Source organism: Aethina tumida, chromosome 3 (assembly GCF_024364675.1).
Source record: "Aethina tumida isolate Nest 87 chromosome 3, icAetTumi1.1, whole genome shotgun sequence".
NCBI lineage: Eukaryota > Metazoa > Arthropoda > Insecta > Coleoptera > Nitidulidae > Aethina > Aethina tumida.
The window spans coordinates 17397077-17420176 of NC_065437.1; the positions used below are offsets into that span (position 1 = coordinate 17397077).

At 31.6% G+C, this 23100-nt stretch overlaps 2 protein-coding genes across 2 annotated transcripts in view; both read left to right on the top strand.

Annotated features, from left to right (window-relative positions):
- The window catches only part of LOC109598630 (suppressor of lurcher protein 1), a 154662-nt gene that overhangs the window by 67414 nt on the left and 64148 nt on the right, over positions 1-23100 (top strand). The window lies entirely within an intron of this gene.
- On the top strand, positions 19258-22460 carry LOC109607783 (cilia- and flagella-associated protein 251). Its single transcript, XM_049964786.1, has one exon. It carries the CDS (start codon positions 19291-19293, stop codon positions 22444-22446), a length of 3156 nt encoding a protein of 1051 aa, XP_049820743.1. The 5' UTR covers positions 19258-19290; the 3' UTR covers positions 22447-22460.

Below are 23100 nucleotides of genomic sequence, written 5' to 3' on the forward strand. Positions count from 1 at the left end.
TCTTTTAGTTCCGTTTACGATCGGGAATAAACTGCAAGTCTGTTTATTCTTAAAGTCTGAGCACATTGTCATAAAGTTTTAATTTAAACAAATTAAGTAAAATCAGACTGGTCTAACTGGTTCAACTCAATTTAAATTTGTCATAAAAAGTCAATATTTTAAATAAAGCATATTATTAATTTTACTAATTTACTCCCAAGTGAAAAATAAAATCAAGCATTATTTTGATAAATATAAATAATTAATTTAATTGCTACATACATTAATTTTAATAAATACGTATAATATGTATAATAATTTAATACAGTTACACAACAATGTTTAATTAAAATCTATTTAAATTTATACTTCGTCAGTTTTTATTAATTATTAAATTTAAAACAATGTATATAACATTGTCGATTGTTAGGCGACTTTAAAAACTCTGACCGATTAAATGTCCCTTGAATTTCTTTAATTAAACCGAAAATTAAATTAAAACTTTTTGTTTGGAATGGGGCTCAACTGTTTCAGGTAAAGTTTCAATCCAGAATTTTTATTTGCTCCCAGTTTATTTCATGCGGCGAATTTATGGTTGCGACAAACGACGTGATATTTATTTGTCCCATGTAATTACGGTATTAATTATTTGTCAGTGTTTTACACAAAGTTTCGCAATTAATTCGCACACAAGTGGCCAAAATTGTTGTCATTATTCAATGTATGAAGTATTAATCGATTGAAATTAAACTAAAATCGAAATGGCGCATAATTATTTACCATTCGCATGTCGATATCTTTGTCCAAGGGAAATCCAGTAAGTTAATTATTAGATTGTCACAGGCATTAACCACCAGTAGTAAAGTCATGCATTTTACCTTCGTGACGCGTGTCACATTAATAATCGAAGAGTGGAAGAACAACAAAACGAGAACGGATACGTGTCTGTTTTGTCGTGATTTTAATTTTCGGAATAATTACTGATGATAATTCAAATATATTTAGATTGTAATAACGAAAACTCTACATACTATTGTGTTTTAATGAAAATACGTAGGTATTTTCAGATATGTTTATTGTTTATGTCTTCCGGTTCAGATAACAAAATTATAAGTATGTATATAATATATAAAAATAAAGCATATAATAAAAGTTAAAAGCAAACAATAAAGGGTAGATAATTTTATTTGCAATTCCATGAATAATATATCCACGTCTTGGAAATACTAAAACGAAATAGGTTAATATAAAATTTATAATATTTAAGAGATATCCCCTGGAGCTTTTGGTGTGTCGTAAATATGAGGGGAGTTTGATATGTAAAGAAAGCGATATTTTGCGAGACATGTTCTAAATTGACAGGTCGAAATGAATTAAGCAGTCTCTGATGACAACAAATAATTGAAGGAAATTTTAATGGAATAACTCATTGTATTTATTAAAATTGGTTGCTCAAATATTAGTACCTAGTAAAGTAGCGTCATTTAATTATATTTGTTCTGCTTATCATGGAGAAGAGCGTATTCCACATATAATTTATTAATGAAGGTTAATGTTAAATGTTTTGGTTTTAGTCCTATTTTAGAATGTATACCCCTCTATACATAAAATATAAACTCCAGGACAAGTTTATATTTTATGTATGCCACATAACCCTTGTTGGAGTAGTTATTATGTGATAGTGCTAACTTTCGCGATGTATAGAGGGTATATAACAGTCCTGTTACGACTTTTATGTTCTTAAGCACCATCCGCTAAGTTTTTCCCATAAAAACTACAATGAAATAGATCAGATTAGCCGCACGATCCGAACGAACGAACGAATAGAGTCACGAGACCTATAATAAGTAATTTAAAATAATGACTGTGAAATATGGTTTTTATATTCACTCATCAGTTAATGTATAATAATCATATGTATCAAAATTTTAGAAGACAATTTTCTTGACGTAAGTGGCTTGAATTATGTAAAAAAGTGTCTGTAAATGTTATTAAATCTTGACTAAAAACGATATAAATATATAAGACACTATTTTAGAAGCTCTTAGAAATATCAAACGCAAAAGTTGAGGACAATCAATCAACCAATCTGAGGCTCCCAGTACAGTTTCTCGGTAAAAATTAAACTATTGTGCGGTAGTATTTGTTTATTGCACAATAAACGTTCCCTTTTTTGCGTAACTTTCTCGTTGTCCGCAAGTCTCCCGAAAAAAAAGGAAAATAAGGATGCAAAACGAGATAAAATAAATAGAATTACTTTTTATCCGGTACATAAAAACGCGGCAGTAGAATATATCTACAATAGAAGTGGAATAACGCGTTCTAATTTACGACATCGTAGACACCATTTGACACGTCCTGCCTTTTTGTTTAAAATCGTATTTTTTGTGAGATTTTCAAAAGAACATCATTTACGTTCTAATGCGGGTTAACCGTTATGAAGGTGAACGGGATTTTCAGAGATGCAATAAATCCCAACATATTATTCTTCGAACCGAAATGTTAATGTATCCGAATCCTTGAAAGGTTCGCCAGGGTTTGCCTGGATCTAATAAAAGGCTTTACAAATGCTAAACCGTAGGTCTATATTAAAACGGAGAATGCCTAATGATCTCAGTTCCAGGAACATTGTCACTTTATTGAATTTATTATTGGCACAGCTGAATTTAAGTTGTTTTTACTCAGTATTGTAACGTCTTAATAAACAAAACGATGAAGTAAAAAACAACGAAGTGGGGAAAGGCATTAAACGGTTAATTAACTAATGGAAACTGATAACAAGGCCTTTGATATTTGTAGCGAATAATGATGCGTGAACGATGATTGGTCTGTTACGAGCACATTGTTTGTCCACAGCAATTCAACAATGTAACCTTATCCATTCGTATTATGTTATTTAGCTACATTGTTCTTTAACTTTTGTTGCACGTTATGTTAACAATATTCAGGAACGCCTCTATTAATCTGTAAATTAACAAGTAAATTATGATGAACAGGTAAACAATTGTTTTTATTGATTACCCTTTGTTTGAAAACTAATTAACCGTCACTATTGTTTTCCTTATTCGTAACTTTCAGTCGTGTTTCCACAATAATTTCAACCCAGTAAATAAATAAAACAAATCCAATCAACTCCCAATACACTCATTATATCTCATCGAATCAGTTAAAACATCGTTAGATTTCTAATAACAATAAAACCGAAACGAGAAGACCGAGTTTTACCTCCGTGAAGCGGATCGTCACGTCCGACTCCGTTCCTATTTGATCGAGTTTATCTGGATATCTTTGGCTAACTTTTCTCCTTTATTGGCTTAAGAAACAAAGTTATATTAAGGCGGGCCTGGCCGTGGGGCCTCCGGTCGTCCCGGGGACGGTAACTGCGTTCCGGAAACGGGGACGGGGCAATTACCAGCTTCTCCCATATTCACTCGATTCCCGACATGTGTTTTATTAGCTCCAGTACGAAAGAGTTTGCGAACCAACCAGATTGAACTGCTCCCAGATTGCAATTTATATATTTAACAGGTTTTTGCTTTGAACTCGTACAATTGTACGTATTTCCTCGAGCACAATTTCACACACGGTGTGTTCGTTAAATATAAAGTTTAACGTTTAAGGTGTGTTATAGGGATTAAGTAGGGCAAAAATGACCAGGCTAATTAAAAGTCGTTGTCGATAGTACCGACAATAACGTCCGCCATAAACGTTCATGTATGCAGATGACCAATAAAACCCGTCCGGATGATACAAAAGTGGAGCGGAAAGTACAAAGACCAGGGCGTCATATTTTTGCCGTTCTCCTGAAAACTGCTTACTTTATGATTGTATTAAATTATCTCCCTGAAATATTTCATGTACCATTACACAAAGTCCGAGAATATTTAAACTAACGCGATAGCAATAAAGAGTACGCTAAATTATAAATTTATACGTGCCATAACAGTACAATAATGAATGCAAATTACTTATTATCTCCACTAAAGTCACATGGATAATCTGCAAAACTATTTTGTCTTGTTATGTTATTCACCCTTTTGGATTATTAATAGCCACCCAACTAAAACGTTCTAAAAGTAATTAATATATAGTGTTTTAAATACGTTCATTAATTTTAAAAACTGGTTATTCTATTAAATTAACTATAGATGTTTTATATTTTATTAAAAATCAGAAATCTTTACCGTTAATAACATTATTTATATTTTATTACAATAGCAGCATTAAACTAAACTAATAATATATTACAATTACCACAAGAAAAATAATAGAATACACATTTATTGTAATTATACAGGGTGATTTAATCAACTAATTCAGTAGTCTGTATTGTGAACTATAAATAACTGAATATGATATTTTACTTTCTACTATAGTCCGATGTTATGTACAGAACAAACAAAAGTAAAGCAACAAACATAACAACAAAAACGTTTGCTAATTCTATAGTATCAAGGAACCATATTTTTGTCAGACTCTTGAATTTAGATGTAATCCATTTTATTTAATCAGAAGTCATTAATAGTATTCCAAAATATTATACGGGGTGTTTGTTTTTTTCCTATTTTTAATGTCAATAACTTTCTTATTTTAAATACAAACCTCTTCACACCAACTGATATGTTATAGAGAAAAAAATAAACCGATACAATACACACAATATTTTGGAATATCTAGTCTTTTAAATATGTGTACTAAAATGTACTTTTTGACATAGTAATTCAGATATTTTAGTTAATTGCTCCACCTGTGAAAATGTTTAAAATAATTAAATATCTCAAATGCAAATAAAACCTTTCAAAACGCAGTTCCATTTTTATTGAACTGGCATATATATGAGGTTAAAGCTGAAATCAAAATTTCAGATTGATATCTCTTTCAATATTAGTTGAATCATCCAACATATATAATGTAAACAAAGAAGACGTTTTATAAAGGCATAAACAATAAAAAGCCGTTTTTGCCACGTTTTTAACACTTATTCATTTTTGCAAAAAAAAAAAATGAATTTGTCTGACCTGTACTTGTTAAAAATGGCGAATGCTCACTTAAAACATAATCGCCATTTTTACATTGATTATACAATTAAATAAAAAAATTTCTATTATAAAAAGTTCATGTATAATTTCATTTAGTTTATCTAGTTTATAGTATATACCGATATATTTTGAATTACATGAATTGTATAAATAATAAAAAACTAGGAAAAGCCAAATATTCTGTTTGAATTTATTATAAATATATACAATTTTCTTTTTATTTGCAAGGTGAATTAATTCTGAAAAGGAATTGCAGATTTTCTACCCACATATAAAAATTTATGTTTGTATAAAGAAATTAATAAATCACTTCAACTAACACTTATGTTAATTTTAAAGCTCTTGTTTTTGTGTCGGACATCGGGAAATTTACGAGGGACTTATTTATACGAAATTCACAATAGACGACTTCAAAGAGAAAACTTTCGCAATAAATTATGTAAAAATAGCATAGTCTAAAGGTTACTTTAAAGAAAATTTTAATAAAGTATTTTGGCCAATTAAACTTTTTCACTTGGCCAACTTTTCTATTGTTCTCTTTATATTGGCGAAGTTTTATCATTAATTCAATATTTTCTAAGGGAAAAACTCGAGATGCAAGCATTGCTGACTCATCACGTATAACGAAGTAAAACGTTTCCCCTTTATTTTCATAAATATTTTCACACTTGTTTTATAAATAGGGACGATCGAAGTGATATTAATTAATTTCAGCAGACATTGTGCCACACAAAGGAATCGCCGATAGTCTTTATCAGCGACGCATAAACTATTTGAAGCAACAGTAAAAAGGCCGACCATAATTCGAGGTCTAAAGTGTGTAAAGAACAATAAAAGATAAACGTTCCAATCAATGGGAAAAGATTGGTTTCCATTCATCCCTACAATGTATTATATCAATGCAAAGTTACGGGTTGGCGGATGATAAAGAATTTACTACGGCGCAACTTGAGATAGGAAAAAAACTGCTTTAGAGGGGATCCTGTTTTCCTCTTTTTTATCAGAGTTTTTCTGCTGTTTGTATATTTTCATAAATATTAAGGTGTTCTTAAGTTGATAAAGTTGAGGAGGTCAAACCCTTATTTTTACAACATTTTTTTCTAATACCATCAAAATTAATACATTTTTCTTTGTAAGGGTCACAATTCGTGTTCGCAAAAAACGGACCCCATAATAAGAGAGACAACCGTACGTTAATTACATTTGCGTTTCACCCCAGCGTTTAAAAACTGCGATGCATAACTTGAACGCGGGCACGTTGTGCTCTCACACGCGAGTAAATAATTTCGTTACGGGCGTTTCGGAGCGAATTCCAGAAATCAAGAGTAAAATATACATGTAACGTTGTGATGTTTGCACACACTTGGGGTTACATTAAGCTGCAAATTTTAATCCGGCATTTAAACGGGAATCGCACTAAAAACACAATTGTGTCGCACAGTTTTTGGCACTTGTCGAACAGCTACACAATATCTCTTCGCGGCTAGTTAAAGATTCATGCCGGCTTGGATGAGGACATGTTTGAATTGTTCAACGACCATGGTGCAAAATGGAACGAACGGTTATGTCAGAAGAAAATGCGATGGTTCCCTTTGGATCATTAATTAAATGTGGCGTGTGGAAACTATCCGAAATGGGTATAGTTGGTGGTGTTACGTCGCTTTGTGATTCCGTAAGTCGCGCATCTGCGGACATTCAATTACAAAATACTTACTGGAGGGCAACGTGTAATATCCGCCATAGACAGGCGGCGTGCTTTTGTTGAATAAAATCCAGCCCGGCCAAAGCGGCTTAGACTCGTTTAGATACAAGGTGGAACCGACGTCCTTAATATCCTCACACGTTCAGGTCTTCTTCGTCTCCTTTTCTAAAGGTCCCGTCCTTAACGCCCGCTCCGGAAATTGAATACGCTCAAGGTATAAGCGGCAGTTCACTTTTAGGATTTGCCATTTTAATTTGTGCATGGAACTCATTATTGTCATAGTGGCCTGATGTTGCCCGCAACAAAGGGGGCGTTTAATGAAATCTAGCGTCGTCCGTCCGACGCACAAGACGTCAAATTAGGATATCCGGAATTTATTTGGCACGCTTCGAATACCTCCTTAATTGTTTTATAAAATATATTGGGCAACAAAAAAGTAATGTGTTTAATCTCGTAACTTTATTCTTTTAAAGATTCGACGGTAAAATTCGATTAATTATAAAACAATTTGTACAAATGTTCGTTTTTTATTTACATCACTTCAAAATCTCGACGCTCGTTGAAAAGTAAAGAGGATTATTAATTCACCTCTCATTGAACAATGACTCAAACACGAACTGAATTAAAACTCTCGTTCCTTTTAAATTCTATTTATAGTCGGCTTCAACCTTCTTAACTATTATTTCTGTTTGCACGGATATATTTATATTGTAGATTCCTGACGGGAGCCTCTAACTTAATATCGGCTTAGCAAAGTAAATCACAGTCGAGAGCAACGGTTGCGGATTGTTACTTTGTCGTTTCGACCGCACCATCCACCTTGTCTGTACCGTCTGTTCTGTCTTCCTCCTCACTGTTTACCGTCGCCTTCAGATCTCAAATATCTCATTTCCTGCATTTGCGTACAGCAATTTTCAATCAAGAGTTAAGTCGGTTTGCGGTCAATGCAAGACTCACTCCTGTGTACTGATTAATGAAACCTGAGCTTCAGTATGCGGTGCATAATTTACTGTTTACACAACCATATTAAATGGCAAAAAATCTTTTACATCAAGTTTAACAAGGACTTCCAAGGTTGAAGTAATTTGTTTGCTATAAAAATGCATACAATCTATTTTGAGCTAATATTAAATAAAGAAACAACTAGACAAAGTAATATTGATAAAAAGGCATAATAATATTGAATAGGAAACAGAGGAGAAATCGGCGATTGGAACACAAAGAGCGATACAAAACGCTTCCATTAAATCTTATTTCGAAACGATATAAATCAACAATAATATTTCACTATAATACATCCGTGAAAGATCCTCTCCTGTCATATATCGACGGAATTTCCTGTAATTTTTTTTAAAACAATTTATTATTGCGGAGTATTTTTCGTGGTGGAACGTGTGATATCGCGAGATTCGCCTTTTAGTATTAAGCTCACGCCCATCGCGGGTATAAAAACACGACCATTTCAGACGTTTTGTTCGAACACGTTTCCCCTCTCTCGAAACCTGGAAAATTGTTTTCGATAGTACTTATGACTTGTTCTTTCGCAAGCCTTCCACTCCTTCGACATAATCAATTGATATGGACAGGCTGCATTCGGTGGTTTTATTATAGCTGATACATTAAATTTTCTTCTTTCCAATATGGCCCTCGAGATGCAGCGGATATAGTTTTTATTGCGCCATATCTGATATTAAATTAGCCTCGGGTCGTAAAAAAGTCATTCTCACAAGTGGATGAGCACTTCCCATATGAAAAACACTTCCGGACGATATTAAAACTGTCCAAGTAAATGTACAAAAAAAATTTCAAAGTACCAATGCGAAATAAACGCCGTGAAGTTTGACGCGGTGGAATTGCCGGTCTTTTTTTCAGTGGAAAACACACGCAATATAGAAATGTCCAAGGTAATGTATGTCCACATTTTCTTTACATGGAATTTCGGTGTAAAGGGAATGCGAGATATTCAAATAAGATTGCGTGGCAGCGGTTGTAAATATTTAAATTAGCTTATAACTCGCCACGTAATGGAAATGTGAATACATACTTAAAAAGTTTAAGTATTATCTATTATGATCACCGGAACCTTGTTTATTTTACTACCCAACCATTATAAGTTTTCCTGTGACACTGTTCTCACATTTGCAAGCCGACAAACCATTAATATTAATTTTAAAATATGTAAAACATCAACGTATGATAATTTATCAGAATGTATTAGTCTGTCATTTGTTTTTTTTTTTCAGTACTTCTTCGTTTTTGCGAGATGAGAACTATCCTAAAATATACACTTGAATACAATCTATTGTTATAGCAAGTTTCATCAAAATCCGTTAAGTTGTTTCCACGTGATACATATACACACAAAAAATTCTCTAAATATATTTTTTTACTATTATCAAACATAATATTTAAGAATTAATTAAGTATTAATTGTACTGTTACAAAAGATATTTGCTGACACTATACAATTATTAATTTAATTTAAAAAAATCGATAAGATAAAGTGAAACTGAAAGCCTAAATTTATGAATGTGAACGCAGAGATTTGCGAAAGAAAATTCAATTATTCTTGCTTACTTGTATCCAGCCCGGGAAAGATATTTCATTCCCCGTGATTTGGTGTGGATTGGCGGAATACAAATGAAGTTCCAGTTGTTGGTGTAATAATTGTCACAAATGAGGCCGGTGCCTGGAACGAAGACGAATAGCGGAAAAAAGCGTGGGGGATGTAAGAAGTTGATGATGCGAGGAACAAAGACTGATTGTCGGCGTTCGAAAGAACGAAAAGGAACAAATTGACTGGTCCTAGGTGTGCACCATTTGTTTACAAACCGGAAACAAAGAACGACCAGTGTGTTGCCAGATTCATAATAGAATATGCTACAACAAATGGCATCAAAATAATCAGCCATTACTCTCACACGATCCGTGTAATAATATTCTCGTGCCGGAGGAGCCCTAACCAAATAAATTATTGCACTTCTACTACTCCTTTACTGAATCTAATTTAAACTTTCCTCTTATCACAATCTCATGTTTTACATGTTAATAAGAGCTGATTCAAGACCCGACCATATTGATAATCCTTCAAAACCAGAATTTATATCTTAAGTGTTACATTAAATTGGTATAGTTTAAAGAACATGGACCGCTTTTGCTTTACGACTTTGCACTTATGTTGAGAGCAAAATTTATTATTAAATTATATTATTTTCATAAAATCGGTTCTTTTCACAACATAAATAAGTTTTTTCATTCCATTGAAAATTACAGTAATTTACTCGTCTTGACACAGTTTCACATTCAGGATAATACACCAATAAATAACGCTACTACGTTCTACATTATGGAAAGTCGTAATGTATGAAGTTTTTGCTAGACTTTTATGGCATGTTAACATGCTATGTCGCTTAAAACTCACATGCAGGGGGCAACTTTTTGTTTTAAATACCGAATTATTAAATCACTTAACTCCTAAACACTAGCACTATTCTGTTGATGTTGGCACGAGAAACAAATGTATCAGCTGGTTTTCGCAGTTTGTGTAGATTTCCATGCAGTACAAATATTTTTCTTGTTCAGCTTTGGAACAAATACGGGCGGAAAATTCGATTATGTGCACTTTTTGTCGCAAATATTTGAAACTATTGTGCTGCACTGAAATCGCAGTAATTATTATTACCAGTCGGTACGGTGCACTAAAAAATCCTTGTAAATTTGTATTTAGTATTTCATAGATACAATGGACAATTTAAGTGAAACCCAGAAAATTATGAAAGTTTGATGTGTCATTTTTATGGATTCTCAGAGAAAATTACAAGAAATTCTTAAGAACAAAATATCTTACTCCAATTTTATTTATTTTGAATTATTTTACGGCACAAAAATAAGCGAGTGTTTAATTAACAAGGAAAACTTTTTCAAAAGGTTTCCTTCATTATCTTATATGCGATACTGTAATTAAAAGGAAAGTTTTATTACTCGTTATTTTTTACCCGGCTTCCAATTACTTTTATAGAAATTTAATTTGTTTTCTTATAGAAAACTAATTAAACATTTTGTTTATATATGTATGTATATATGTATATTTAAGATAAAAATTCTAAATACATTACAGTACATAAAGTGAAATCAATTTTTACATTTATCTTTTATTAGCTATATATAATTGATTTAAAAGAAAGGATGAGAATTGGAATATAAAAAAATGAAACAAGGAATCAAAAGTAAAGTAATAAAATCACCTCTTGACGTCTTCTTTTATGGAAGAAACAAGGTTGACAATCTTTTATTTAGAAACAGAATTCCAAATATTATTAATAGCTTCAAACAATTTATCTAAATTTTGAGTGGACATTCCTCATTTTAAGATTTTTGACATTCGACAAATTTCGTACTGCAGATGTTTTTATCTAACTTTACTTAGTATTAACTAACCACAAAATTAAATGATTTATAGCGAAATTTTACTTTTGACTGTTCAGTAAATAAAAACTTTATAAAAAGGGATTATATTTAAATTCCAGAGTATATATGTATATATACCAGTCAAAAGTAAAGCAACGAACATATTTTTAATAAAAACATGTATAAAACTTTTTCACTTCTATTGAAACATTAATATTTTTGTATATAATAATTCGTATTATAATTTGAAATACAATGTACAGACAAATATTAATAAATCACATTATCCCACTACATACATACTGTTTAATACTAGAGTTTTCCATTTATTTGCACGATGTAATATCAAAATGAATTAATACAATAAATTGAGTTTCCCTCATTAATTAGGGTAAATAAGTAAATATTTTAATTATACATACATTTTCCATCCCCTTTAATAAAATTTCATTATGTATTGGCTAACAATAAATTTCAATGTACACATTTCAAAAATATACAAATACTAATTAATGTAATTAAATTTAATGCATTAATTAGATTATAAAGTTGCCATTCAAATAAGTCGCTGTTATCCCTGAAATAAATTGGTTGTTATACCTCTCCGGGTTATTTGTCCCGAGGAAGTATCCCATTAGAATTCAAATTGTCATAAAGAAACTATTATCGAATATCTCAATGACATAGTTACATCCGCAGTTCCTTTGGAACGGATCTTCCGGTTAGTTCTATTATCAGTATCGTGTAGTGCAGGACTAATGGCGTTCCGGTTGCAAATCGTAGACACCCGGAAGAAGGCAATTGAATATTATACTATAACACTAACTATATTTTATTCAAAACTATTTACAGTTCGATTATTTGTATGTTTATGTATTTGTTTACCCAGTACTTAAAGGAATAATATTCAAATAAGTTCTGTCGAACAGAGTTTTAACAGAAACTTTATTATAATACGCGAAAAATGTAAATGAAATCGGCGAATAACCCGACGTAGCGGATTCCGGGCCGAATGAGATTTTTTAAGGGGGTCGTATATCCACTCTTGCATTAAAGTAATTTTATCTTTTCCTGATACAACGCAATAAAGTATTCAGATTTTCACAAAAGTAAATCCCATTTAAGTAGTTGGATCACGTCCGAAAGCCGTTCGTAGCAAGCGTGCATTTATAGTCAGCCATCAAAGCACTTTATGTGGGCTCATTTCGTTGCGAATGCGATATGACACGTAAGTGGGGGGCCCCAAAGGCAGCCGCTGGTGTAATGGCGGTTCAAGACCGGCCAAGACCTTACGCACAGCCACCTTCCGCGATGGGACGATGCGGCGGTGTTCCTTTAGCAGGACTTGATCGTGTTTAATATGCATGGGACGGGCACGATCTTCCAAATTTATATCTATTTTTCAACGGTTTTATGAATATTGTATTAGTGGTAAGCTCAAATTAATTATGAATCTTTATAAGAAAATAATATTATAGTTAAACATTTTTTTTACTTAAGCAGAAAAACATTGATTTTTAAACAATAAATATTAAATAAAATGAATATGGCGAATGCAGTGATATAGATATAAAATCTATATTTAGTTATTTTATTAAAATAAAATGATGGTTATTATTATAGCAACTTTTTAAAATGTTAAATATTTGAACCACTAAAATAATATTAATTTACTGTTGCAATTGTAATCTATTATTATAAAAATGACTATATTTTTATTCTATAAATTGTTACACATAATTGAGCTGGAAATAAATTATGATTTCGAAAGGAATTTTTAATGGTTAAGTGTCTATGATTTAACATTAACACTTTCTATATTATCTTTTTTTATAATTTGGCCCATATTCCTGGCATAGAATATCCTAATATACGACAGGTCTATATTTCCTCAACCTTCTTTAATTATTGTGATGAGTTCATTTAAATATGTAAAATTTTTATGTCGAATTTGGTTATAAACGTGATCCTCCATGTTTTCTATAGAGTTGATATCGGAATATTGATATTCTGTGGTATTTTAACCAATTCATTACAATTTTGAATTTATGTTGGGGGTCGTCTTCATGTTGAAACACATTTATTAAGAGCAACATGTCTTCAATATATGGAAGCAAATTGTTGTTTAGTATATCCCTTTACATAAATCAGTCTAAGAAGACCTACGCCAGAAGAGTTGAAGTATCCACATAGTATAATTGAACCATAATGTTTCACTTGGATATAACAAACATTTTTGTGATTTTTTTCCTGTAGTAAAAAATAAAAAAGTATGTAATTATTTACATAATAAAATTAGACTGACCAGTGGCTTAGTATATATAACAATAACAGAAAAAACAATAAACATTACACAGTTTTCAATATACTTTAATTTGCGATAATTATGGCCACACACACTATTTATTCACAGTTTATCATTGTTCAATATTCTTCCTATTATTTATTTGTGACTTCGTAATAAACAACATAGATATTGTACAAAATATTAAATTAGAAAATAAGTAATTCAATTGAAAAATGATAGAGATCAATATTTCTATCATTCTCCTAAACAAAAATTTATAATTGTTTTGGGACAGATTTAACGTTAAGTCAGAGTGCTATTGAAATGTTTAATTTAATAGATTTGAGTCCCCATCTGTAGCGTAATAAAATTTGACCCCTTCAAACTACAAAGATAACGGAGATAATATGTTTATTGTTGAAGATAAAGAACACTTTATTGAATTGAATAGGCATAAAAACAAGTCTAGACTAAGCTCTAATACCTTATATTATTCGTTTTTCACTTCACTAATAAACTTCCTTAATATTAATTTATAGGTAATTGTTTGACAAATGATGAATTTTATGGTTAAGCACTACTTCGAAATATGGCGAATGCACCGCCATTTAGAATAGAGAAAAGGATGAGTGCCGTCCTGAAATAAACATTTTCACAAAATATTAATTTTAGTTAAAAGTTAAATTAGAGATTTATATCTTTTTTCATTTTTAAACAATCTAGACTGAGTACATTTTTACATAAAAAAATGTAGCAAATTGTAAATTAATATAATATTGTAGGAAAGATAAGATTTGTTCAAGATATTTTATATTAACTGTTGTAATCTGGATAAAATAATCTACCTATAATCTTGTAGCACCGAAACAGATATTGAGTGGTTACTATTAACCAATTTTATTCGGAACAACATTCAATTAATCCGGAATAATTAATATCTGCGGATAAATAATTTTAATTTCCCCTTTAAAATCAACCTTTAATTGAAACTAATGGCTCCAAGGTAGCAATAAATTGATGTTAAATAACACTTTTTGCAATTTATTTAAAATCCCCTAAGTAATATTAATGGAACTTCATCCCCGATCCGCCCAAGACCCATAATTTAGTTGCTTAATTATGGCCGAAACCGTAATTAAAAAACGAATTTCACTCAAACACAAAAGGTTTAATATTGCAAGGCAAGTTTTAAAGGCGTCGTTAAAAGAGTTATGGTTAAGGGGCGAAACTTATGTGTTCCTGTGGATGAAACGAATAGCTCCTGATACCTACATAAACTCCGGCTCAAATTCAGAGGTCCGCTCTCGTTTACAGGGTCGAACCAGGTCGCATTTGTCACTGACACTTCCGCCAATTTATATATACACACTTCACCGCAAAACTTTTATTTCCAGTAATGTATGTTTGAAGAAAAGTTAAAACAAAAAGAAGTGTCGGTTTTATGTGAAAAACTTGATGGAGAAAATCAGTGCTGTTTGTAAATTCATAGTTGCAAACATTTATATGGACGGCGGGATATGATCTCGCAGACACCATTATTAAATTCAAACCCGCGGGCGATATAAGAAATTGCCGCACCGTATTTACTATTTATTTCGTCAGAAAATCCATTTTAAAATGAAGAAATTTGTTTAAGAATTTACCAGGTCTAGACTAGTATCGGGCCGGTTTAGTATGCGCGTTGTGCCGCTCGTGCCGACCCACATAATAAAGCGACATTCATCCAATCACGTGACTCGAAAACCTTCAGTCGGAAAATCTTTTTCAGTTGCCTGTTCAATATGTAGTTTGGAGGGAGATAAAATTTTGATGACTCATCGCACATTAATCTAATGCAAATACATCTATGGTCTGGTTGGACACTTTTTTTATAGTCGATATTAAAATAACACACATAAATCTTTTACCACTCCCCTTACAAAAATAGTAGTAAAAATAAAATGTCACAAATTTATTTTGCAAAAAATAATATGGAGGTCATTGAATAAATGACAAAAGTTTAATGTACAAGGTTTCAGAGATATCGAACACTATTCCTTTTTGAAGCCTTGTTATACTTTTCTTCACTGTTAGAGTACAATTTTAACAGAGTGGTGTATAGCATAAAATATGAAGAAAAAGCATTAAATAATATACAAAATTGGTTATTATTACAGATATGTTTTAAAATATTAAATATTTTATCATAAATCTTTCATTTAATGTGAATTTTTCAAATAATAATCTACTATTGTTGTTTTATATTGTTTATTGTAAAAACTACTATATTCTTATACTATAAAATGTTACATAAAATGTTATATTTTTTTAATTGAAGTGGACATAAACGTAGCAACTTTAATTTTGAAAGGAATTTTTAATAATTATCTGTAAATATTTTATTTATTTATTTAATTTAACCATAACACATTGAATAATACCTTTTTTGTATTATACTTTTGGCCCATCTATACTCTATACTATGTATCTCTGAAAATAAATCAATCAATGGAGGCTTAGGTCATAAGAATTGAAGTATTCCCTTAGCATAATTAAATCACCACTATGTCTCACTGTGATTATTATAAACTTTTTGTGAAGTTTTGTCCTTACGACGTTCAACATAAGGAGAAGCATCATTTTTCTATATACCAAATTTAGACTTATCACTAAAAATTACTCTCCACTGTTCTTTGGTCCTAAGTAACTCAAAATTGTACTTCCATATTTTTATTTTTTTACCATCTTCTCCAGTTCTTGAACTAATTTCAGCAGATCCTATTTCCTCCAGTTTGACTTTAATTTTTCAATAAGATTGGATTATTTTTTTTATTCTGTAATCAATTTTCTTTCAAGTTTTTCGAATTTTTTCCAGCACTTCGACAGTTTTTTTTTATTTTTTTTTAAGTACTGGAAATATTTGACTTATTTAGTTGTAAATTCTTAAACGTCTCTTCTTGTTTCTCTGGGTCTTCGTAATGCTGAATTATACTTTTTCTTACTGTTTTATTTCGACCAATGATTACTAAACGTATTGTACTAAATTTTTACTAAAAGATAATAAAAAACCGTAACCATTTTTTTAAGGACCCATATTTATTAAAACTTTGCGTCAAATTGTAGGTCACACTGTATACCCTAAAGTTTACAACCTTTTTTGATCACCTTGTATAAAAAAATTGTCCATTATTATAAGTTTACAATGGATCAAGTTACAATGAACTAACTCTATCGCCAGTCATTTTGAAAACCTTAAAAATAAAGTCTTCTTAGAAATAAAGATGCAATAAAAGAATTGTAGGCATTTTAGCATCTCCACAACTTTGTTTATAGAGCAGCATTCAAGTCATAAATTATTATAAGAATATGACAATGTGTTTTATGAATCCTAACATAAAATACGAGTGAAAAATAAATTTCAAGGAGAATGCGGTTTTCAGGCAAAAAGTTCGCATTTACTTTTTTTACCATTAATGATAGGGTCCACATTGTAATGGTTTTTGCCCTAGGGCGATTTCAGTCAGCTTTTAAATGTGCACTTCCCTTATTGTTCACAGCATTAAATTGTAAAACCGTTCCATTGGAAGGAACTTTTATCGGTCGTATCTTAACACTTGATCACTTTTGAAAAGTACACTAAAAGCTCAATGTGTTAGATTTAAAATCTGCAATTACACATTAATTTAAAAGTTCGGTTTTCGCAGTTTCCATTTGTGACGCACATAAATCAAGCATTTAATTTTACTAAATGGAAATAAATTGACTATTTATCGGAGTACGCATTTTCCAATTATTTGTTTCGTTGATGCTGTTAAAACTTAACCATTTACAGCTTTTTATTCCATTTCATTCACTAGCTTATTTATCTATTTGTCATCCTGACAACGTTTGAAACGCACGTATTAGACGTGCAATTTTAAATAAATTCCTCCTCAAACATTGTATGAAATCGACAATATTGAGAAATGCGGTTTCTATCCATCTTTCAAGGACAGGTGCTAAAGGAGTCTCTTCGACGCGAACCCGATACAAAATAAAACGTCTCGGTTCTCATTACTCATTCCACATCTAGACAAATGTCGCTTATATGGAAATGTATCGGCAGTGCACACGGAAATCGAGTAAGTATACATTTCCACGATCGCAAATAAATTCGTTGTGGGAAAAAGTCGATCGTTGCGAGTCTTTCGGTTTTCAGTTTTCTAATACTAATCTTATTCGCTGCTTAAGTGCTGGCAGCCATGCCGGCACAAAAATGTGAAAGTTTATCTCGCGATATAAAATCAAATCCCTGTTTGCTGAAAGCTTTTATTGCCAATTTGGTCATACCTCGACAGTGTTGCTCTGCCACGATAATGAATTTGCACTTACGCCATTCCGCTTTTATAAATCAACGGGAACTTTTACCGAAAAGTGAATTTTTAAAAAGTGCACTTCTGTATTCACTTACCGTAATTTTTGTAAATTCAAACAATATCGATCTTAAAATTAATGCACGAACTAAATCATTCTGTGGCGCTGAATATGCTAACAAAAAATGTTTATATTGATTTTAAATAACTGAAAGTAATATACACGCAAATTTTAGGTTAGCACCAAATTAATAGGCCAATAAAAATTTTATTTGATTCAGCTTCCGAAAAACACAAACTCCGTTTTTTTTTGTTAATATAAATTGCTTTCGATGTCGCGCTGATTTATTAGATTAAAATGAACTTTTTATAGAGAAATTCGATTTAATGGGAAAGCTATATATTGTCGTGTGAACACAATTGTGTCCATCCATAAACTTAAATTTCGGTTGGAGATTTTTAAAATTAGTCGCTTTATTTAAACGCTTTAGTTCTTTTTATTTTACACACGTTATCATGTTAACATTTTATTCAAAGGTTTTTTCTATATTAATTGCTTAATTGTTTATATTTATTTATTTAATTAATGACTTCAATATAACAATATGTATGACAATAATAAATAAATATTAGGATCATTTTTAATAAATATTTTTCATATAAAAATTGCATATACCATACATATTTTTTTAATTAAGTTTTGTTCAGATTTTATTTATATTTGTGACATTAATATTGCATTCCCATCCCATTGCAATAAAATTGTATAGAGTTATCGTCAAAACAATAAACTGCAAAATCCATCCTATTTTTAATATTATTATATAGTAAAATATAACAAATTCCTTTTTATTCTTATAGTAAATATTTGCTGTTAAAAAACATTATGGCGAATATTTTATTTAATTTTTCAGTCAGAACAACCCGTTAATATTGTATAGTCACAAAATTACCTATTATTAAATCCCAAACTTACTTTTCTAATTTGTCGCTTTTTAGATAGCATAAGTCGACGATAAACTCTTTTGGAATGATATTAACATTTGGACGTTTCGAGTTTAATCTTTAATAGGTTTTTGTGCTCAATTGGCAAGTAGTTTTTCAAACCCTAATTCCAAACTGCAATCGCATTCTCTTTACTGAAAACTTTCGAACAATGAATTATCCAAAGTTCTTCAAGTCGTTCAAGATTGAAAAAGGTCAATTATCCAACAGACTATTCACCAGGAAATAAATAATACGAAATAAACTTAGTTAATTTACGAAAAAATTATTTGCCAATAAACAGAATAAATTACCAAAGTTAACTTTAACTGAACGGCAATAATGGTTTGATCGATGCCTTTAAGCGAAGTGGTCCTAATTGTGCTCGCAACAGTGATTATCGACAGTTGTTGATTGGCCTTCTGGAGAAGTATTTAATTCAAGGATCTTTCTGAAACGTTATTTTCACTAAACAACAAAATCAAATCTTTTTTTTATTATTATTGACACTTGTCAGTGTCAATTTTTCTTACGTATTTTACACGAATATACAAACCAAACATGGAATCTAAAACGAGAATGATTCAAGCTGATGTTGAAAGACTAGCAGAATTGCAAGCTGCATCAAAATTTGTGGAGAAAGAAAGAAAACGCCCAGACATAAAAGATCCCACAAAAGAGCCCATGTCAAAAGAAGTAATCAACGTTAAATCTCCCACATTCTCTAAATTCAACTTACCTCGTCTTTCCTCGGAAATTGGACCTGAAATATTTAACAATCCTTCAATAATTCCAAAAATTAAACCGTTCGTTCCATCGTATGTTTATGGAATTAACACTGATTGTGATATTCTAAACCTGAGTAATGAGGATACTATTCGGGTGTTCTATACGGCTGCTCATATTGGAGTTCTGTATGATCTTTGCAAACAGAAGTACGTGTTCTTCGAGGGACACAGAAACAGAATAATTACCGCTTGTGCTGATGCTCGTGCCAAGTTTATTGTTACCACTGACTGTGGACACGATTCAGTTCTTATTATTTGGTGTGGCAAAAAGTATACTCCATTATTTACTATTTTTGACATCTATCCGAATCATGGTGCGGCCGTAGCCAGAATAAGCTACAATGCAAAGTACTTAATTACTGTAGGATATGTGGAAACGGATGATTGCTACTCCATAGATTTGTGGATGTGGACAGATGGAAATCAAGAGCCAGATTTCTCCATACCCATTAAAAAGTCACATGGAAAGCCTAAAAAAGTGTGTTTCCATCCAACTCGTAATGAACATTTAATGGTGATTTTCGAAAAGCAAGTATTTTTCTTGGTCATCGACATCGAAGCCAAAACTTTAATAAACTTCGTAGCACCTCATATCACTTTTAAAAATATCCTAGGTGTATTTCATTCGGGTACATACATCGACAAGAGACACCGATGTTTTGTGACAAGCGAAAATGGCTTTGTTTTAATTTTTGCCAACACTCTGTATTTAAGAACTTACCTTGAAGCTAAACTTAATAACACAAAAATCTATTTGAAAGCTGTGAAAATATCAAAATCACCATTGGTAGAAGCTCGAGAGCAAATGGAAATAATATGTTTGGGTGATGCAACTGGACACATTTATTTAATGGATCTGTCACTAACAATAGTGTTCTACTTTGAAAGACCACAAATAATGACTTTGAAAAAAATAGGCGTATATTATCCTTACGTTACAACAGAAACCCACTCGGCTGAAATGATATATCCTGTGGAAGAGGGCGATTATCCCTCAGATGACGAGCAAAATGGACTAGATGATCATGATCGCGAAGAAGGAGAGCAAGAGGAGGAAAGTAAATGTAAACACATTCAACTGCATGTGGTTTTGTCGGACTTTACTACGAGTAGGAAACCATTAAATATGTCACCTTGCTTCGTTTTGACTAAATCATGCGGTCTTTACTACATCGATTTCATGAAAGAAATCCTAACGCCAATATTTCCTCTTGTTGAGTGTCCAATAACAGCTATTGAAACTCATTTCGAGTTACCACTGTTAATTATAGGACATGAAAATGGTGTGCTCAAAATTATAGACTATGATAAACGTGTCTTGGTAAGTCAAGAGAAGATAAAGAACAGCGACTCCTACAGTCCCGACTTGGAAAATCCAACTGCCATTTCATGTATAAGATACTCCAATGAATCATTACACTTAGTTTGTAGCAATAACATTGGAGAAATCCATGTCTTGGATACCATATCACTGAAGACTATTTCAAAGAAACCAATAAGAATATCTAATGCAAAAATTGTAAATATTGTTTTCAATTTCAACTCCAACCAATTTGCCTATTATGACAACGAAAATTCAGTAGTTCTTTTCTATTTCAATTGTACGAAAAAAGAATGGATCGGTTTAGGTAAATTGATGCCCCATTATCTCGGTATCAATGATATATTGTTCACTCCTGTTTTCGACAACTCTTGCCTTGTCACAATTGGAGAAGATAGATACATTGTAAAATATAATAATGTTGGACTTGGACCAGATGATACGTTCGATGTGCTAGTTAGGGAAAGAATTGAACAGTCAGCTATTCCCAAATGTTTCGTGTACTTTTGTAAACACTATGAAGATTCATTTCTTGGGTACTATCTCATTGTAGACGACAAATACAAATACAAACTGTTGAATGACTTAACCATGATGACTAGGCAAGTATCTTTAGGACCAGCTTATGGAGCATACAAAGGGCATCACATCAAAAAAATTATGTTGCCAGACAAATTGGATTACAAATACTATATATTTATGATCGACAAACAAATAGGTCTTCAATTAAGCACACTGGACGGAAATCCCTACAGCTACGTGGGGTACACCGCACATCCAACCCCAGTGGTTGATTTTGCTCTTTCACATAAAGGAACTCACATATTCACGTTTTCCGAAAATTCTAACATCTTATTTCAATGGGAAATAAGACCTAATGCGGTAGAGCTGGTTCATTTATTGGGCGGGAAGGAATTTGAGCCCTTTTATTGCCTGCTGGAGGGAGGAAAGAACGGTTGGTTGTTTCAAGAAATACAGGATTTGTTCTTCTACATGCAGATTTTAAATCAAGGCGAGAACATTGTGTTGCCGCGGAAATTCAGCGACACTATTGAAATTTCTGAGCTGCCAGATTTGGTAAGAGCTTGTGGATATTATCCTTCAGAATTTGAGATTGAAAATTTAATGATTGAGGCCAGATACAAGGACCTGGACGACCTTGGTGAAGTCAAAACGCAGATTACGTTTTTCGACTTTTTGAAGCTATACATTAATCACAGGCCAGCTCATGGATATTCCATGGAAGAATTAAAAGATATTTGGTTCGGCTTCGCTAGCATACCGGAAAATGCGGATGATGACGGTGTGATTTATAAAAATGAATATTTAGAGATACTAACGACTTTAGGTGAGAACATCCCGTTAGACAATCTAAAGAAATGTTTTTCTACTTTGGGAAAAAGAACTGCGAGTAATGATGATGACGATGAAGTATTTAGTAATACAATGGATTTTGACACATTTGTGGATGATTTACTTGGAATCGAAATGAGAGCAACTGATGTAAGTGAAAGGGAGGATACTTTGAGTAATAGTGTACAAAGTGATGTTGTCTTGCAAGAACCAGTAGAACTAGAATTTGATGCCACATCATTTGCAAATATGTAAATAAATTTTATATTAAAAAAAATGTGTTTTTTTTTTAATTCGATGAATTTATACATGCCAACGAAGGTGATATTGAAACTAGCGTTTAGTCATCAATGTTCTGTAATTAACATCCTGGAAGCTTCTCATTTACTTGAGCCGCGTCTTATGGTCGTTTATTACTGGTACATTCAAAATAGATTAATCGTCACTTGGAGCTGACACCTACTCATTAATAACGATAACTCAATTACTGCATTTAAGTGATGTCGTGGATTAAAACATCTTAGATGGGATCATGAATAAAAGAGTTCCATTAAATCATATGGCCCGCACATTTTATTTTAATATTATTTAATAAAATTGTACTCAATCGTAATTTAAATTTAAATAAATTTAAAGCCATAAATATTAATGAACAAAATGACCAATAATTGGAACAATTTGCGTAAAATTGAATAATCATTTTTTCATTTTAATTAAGAATTTACATAAAAATGTACAAATTAAACAATACAAAATATTCCATTTGTAAAATTTAATTAATATTACCGTGTCAAAATTAATTAACCTTTTTAAATTTAAAATAATAATGGACACAAAATGATAATTGATGTAATTTGTAAAACACACGCAATTTGTTGGATGTAAATTCCCACAGAAACTTTAATTCCC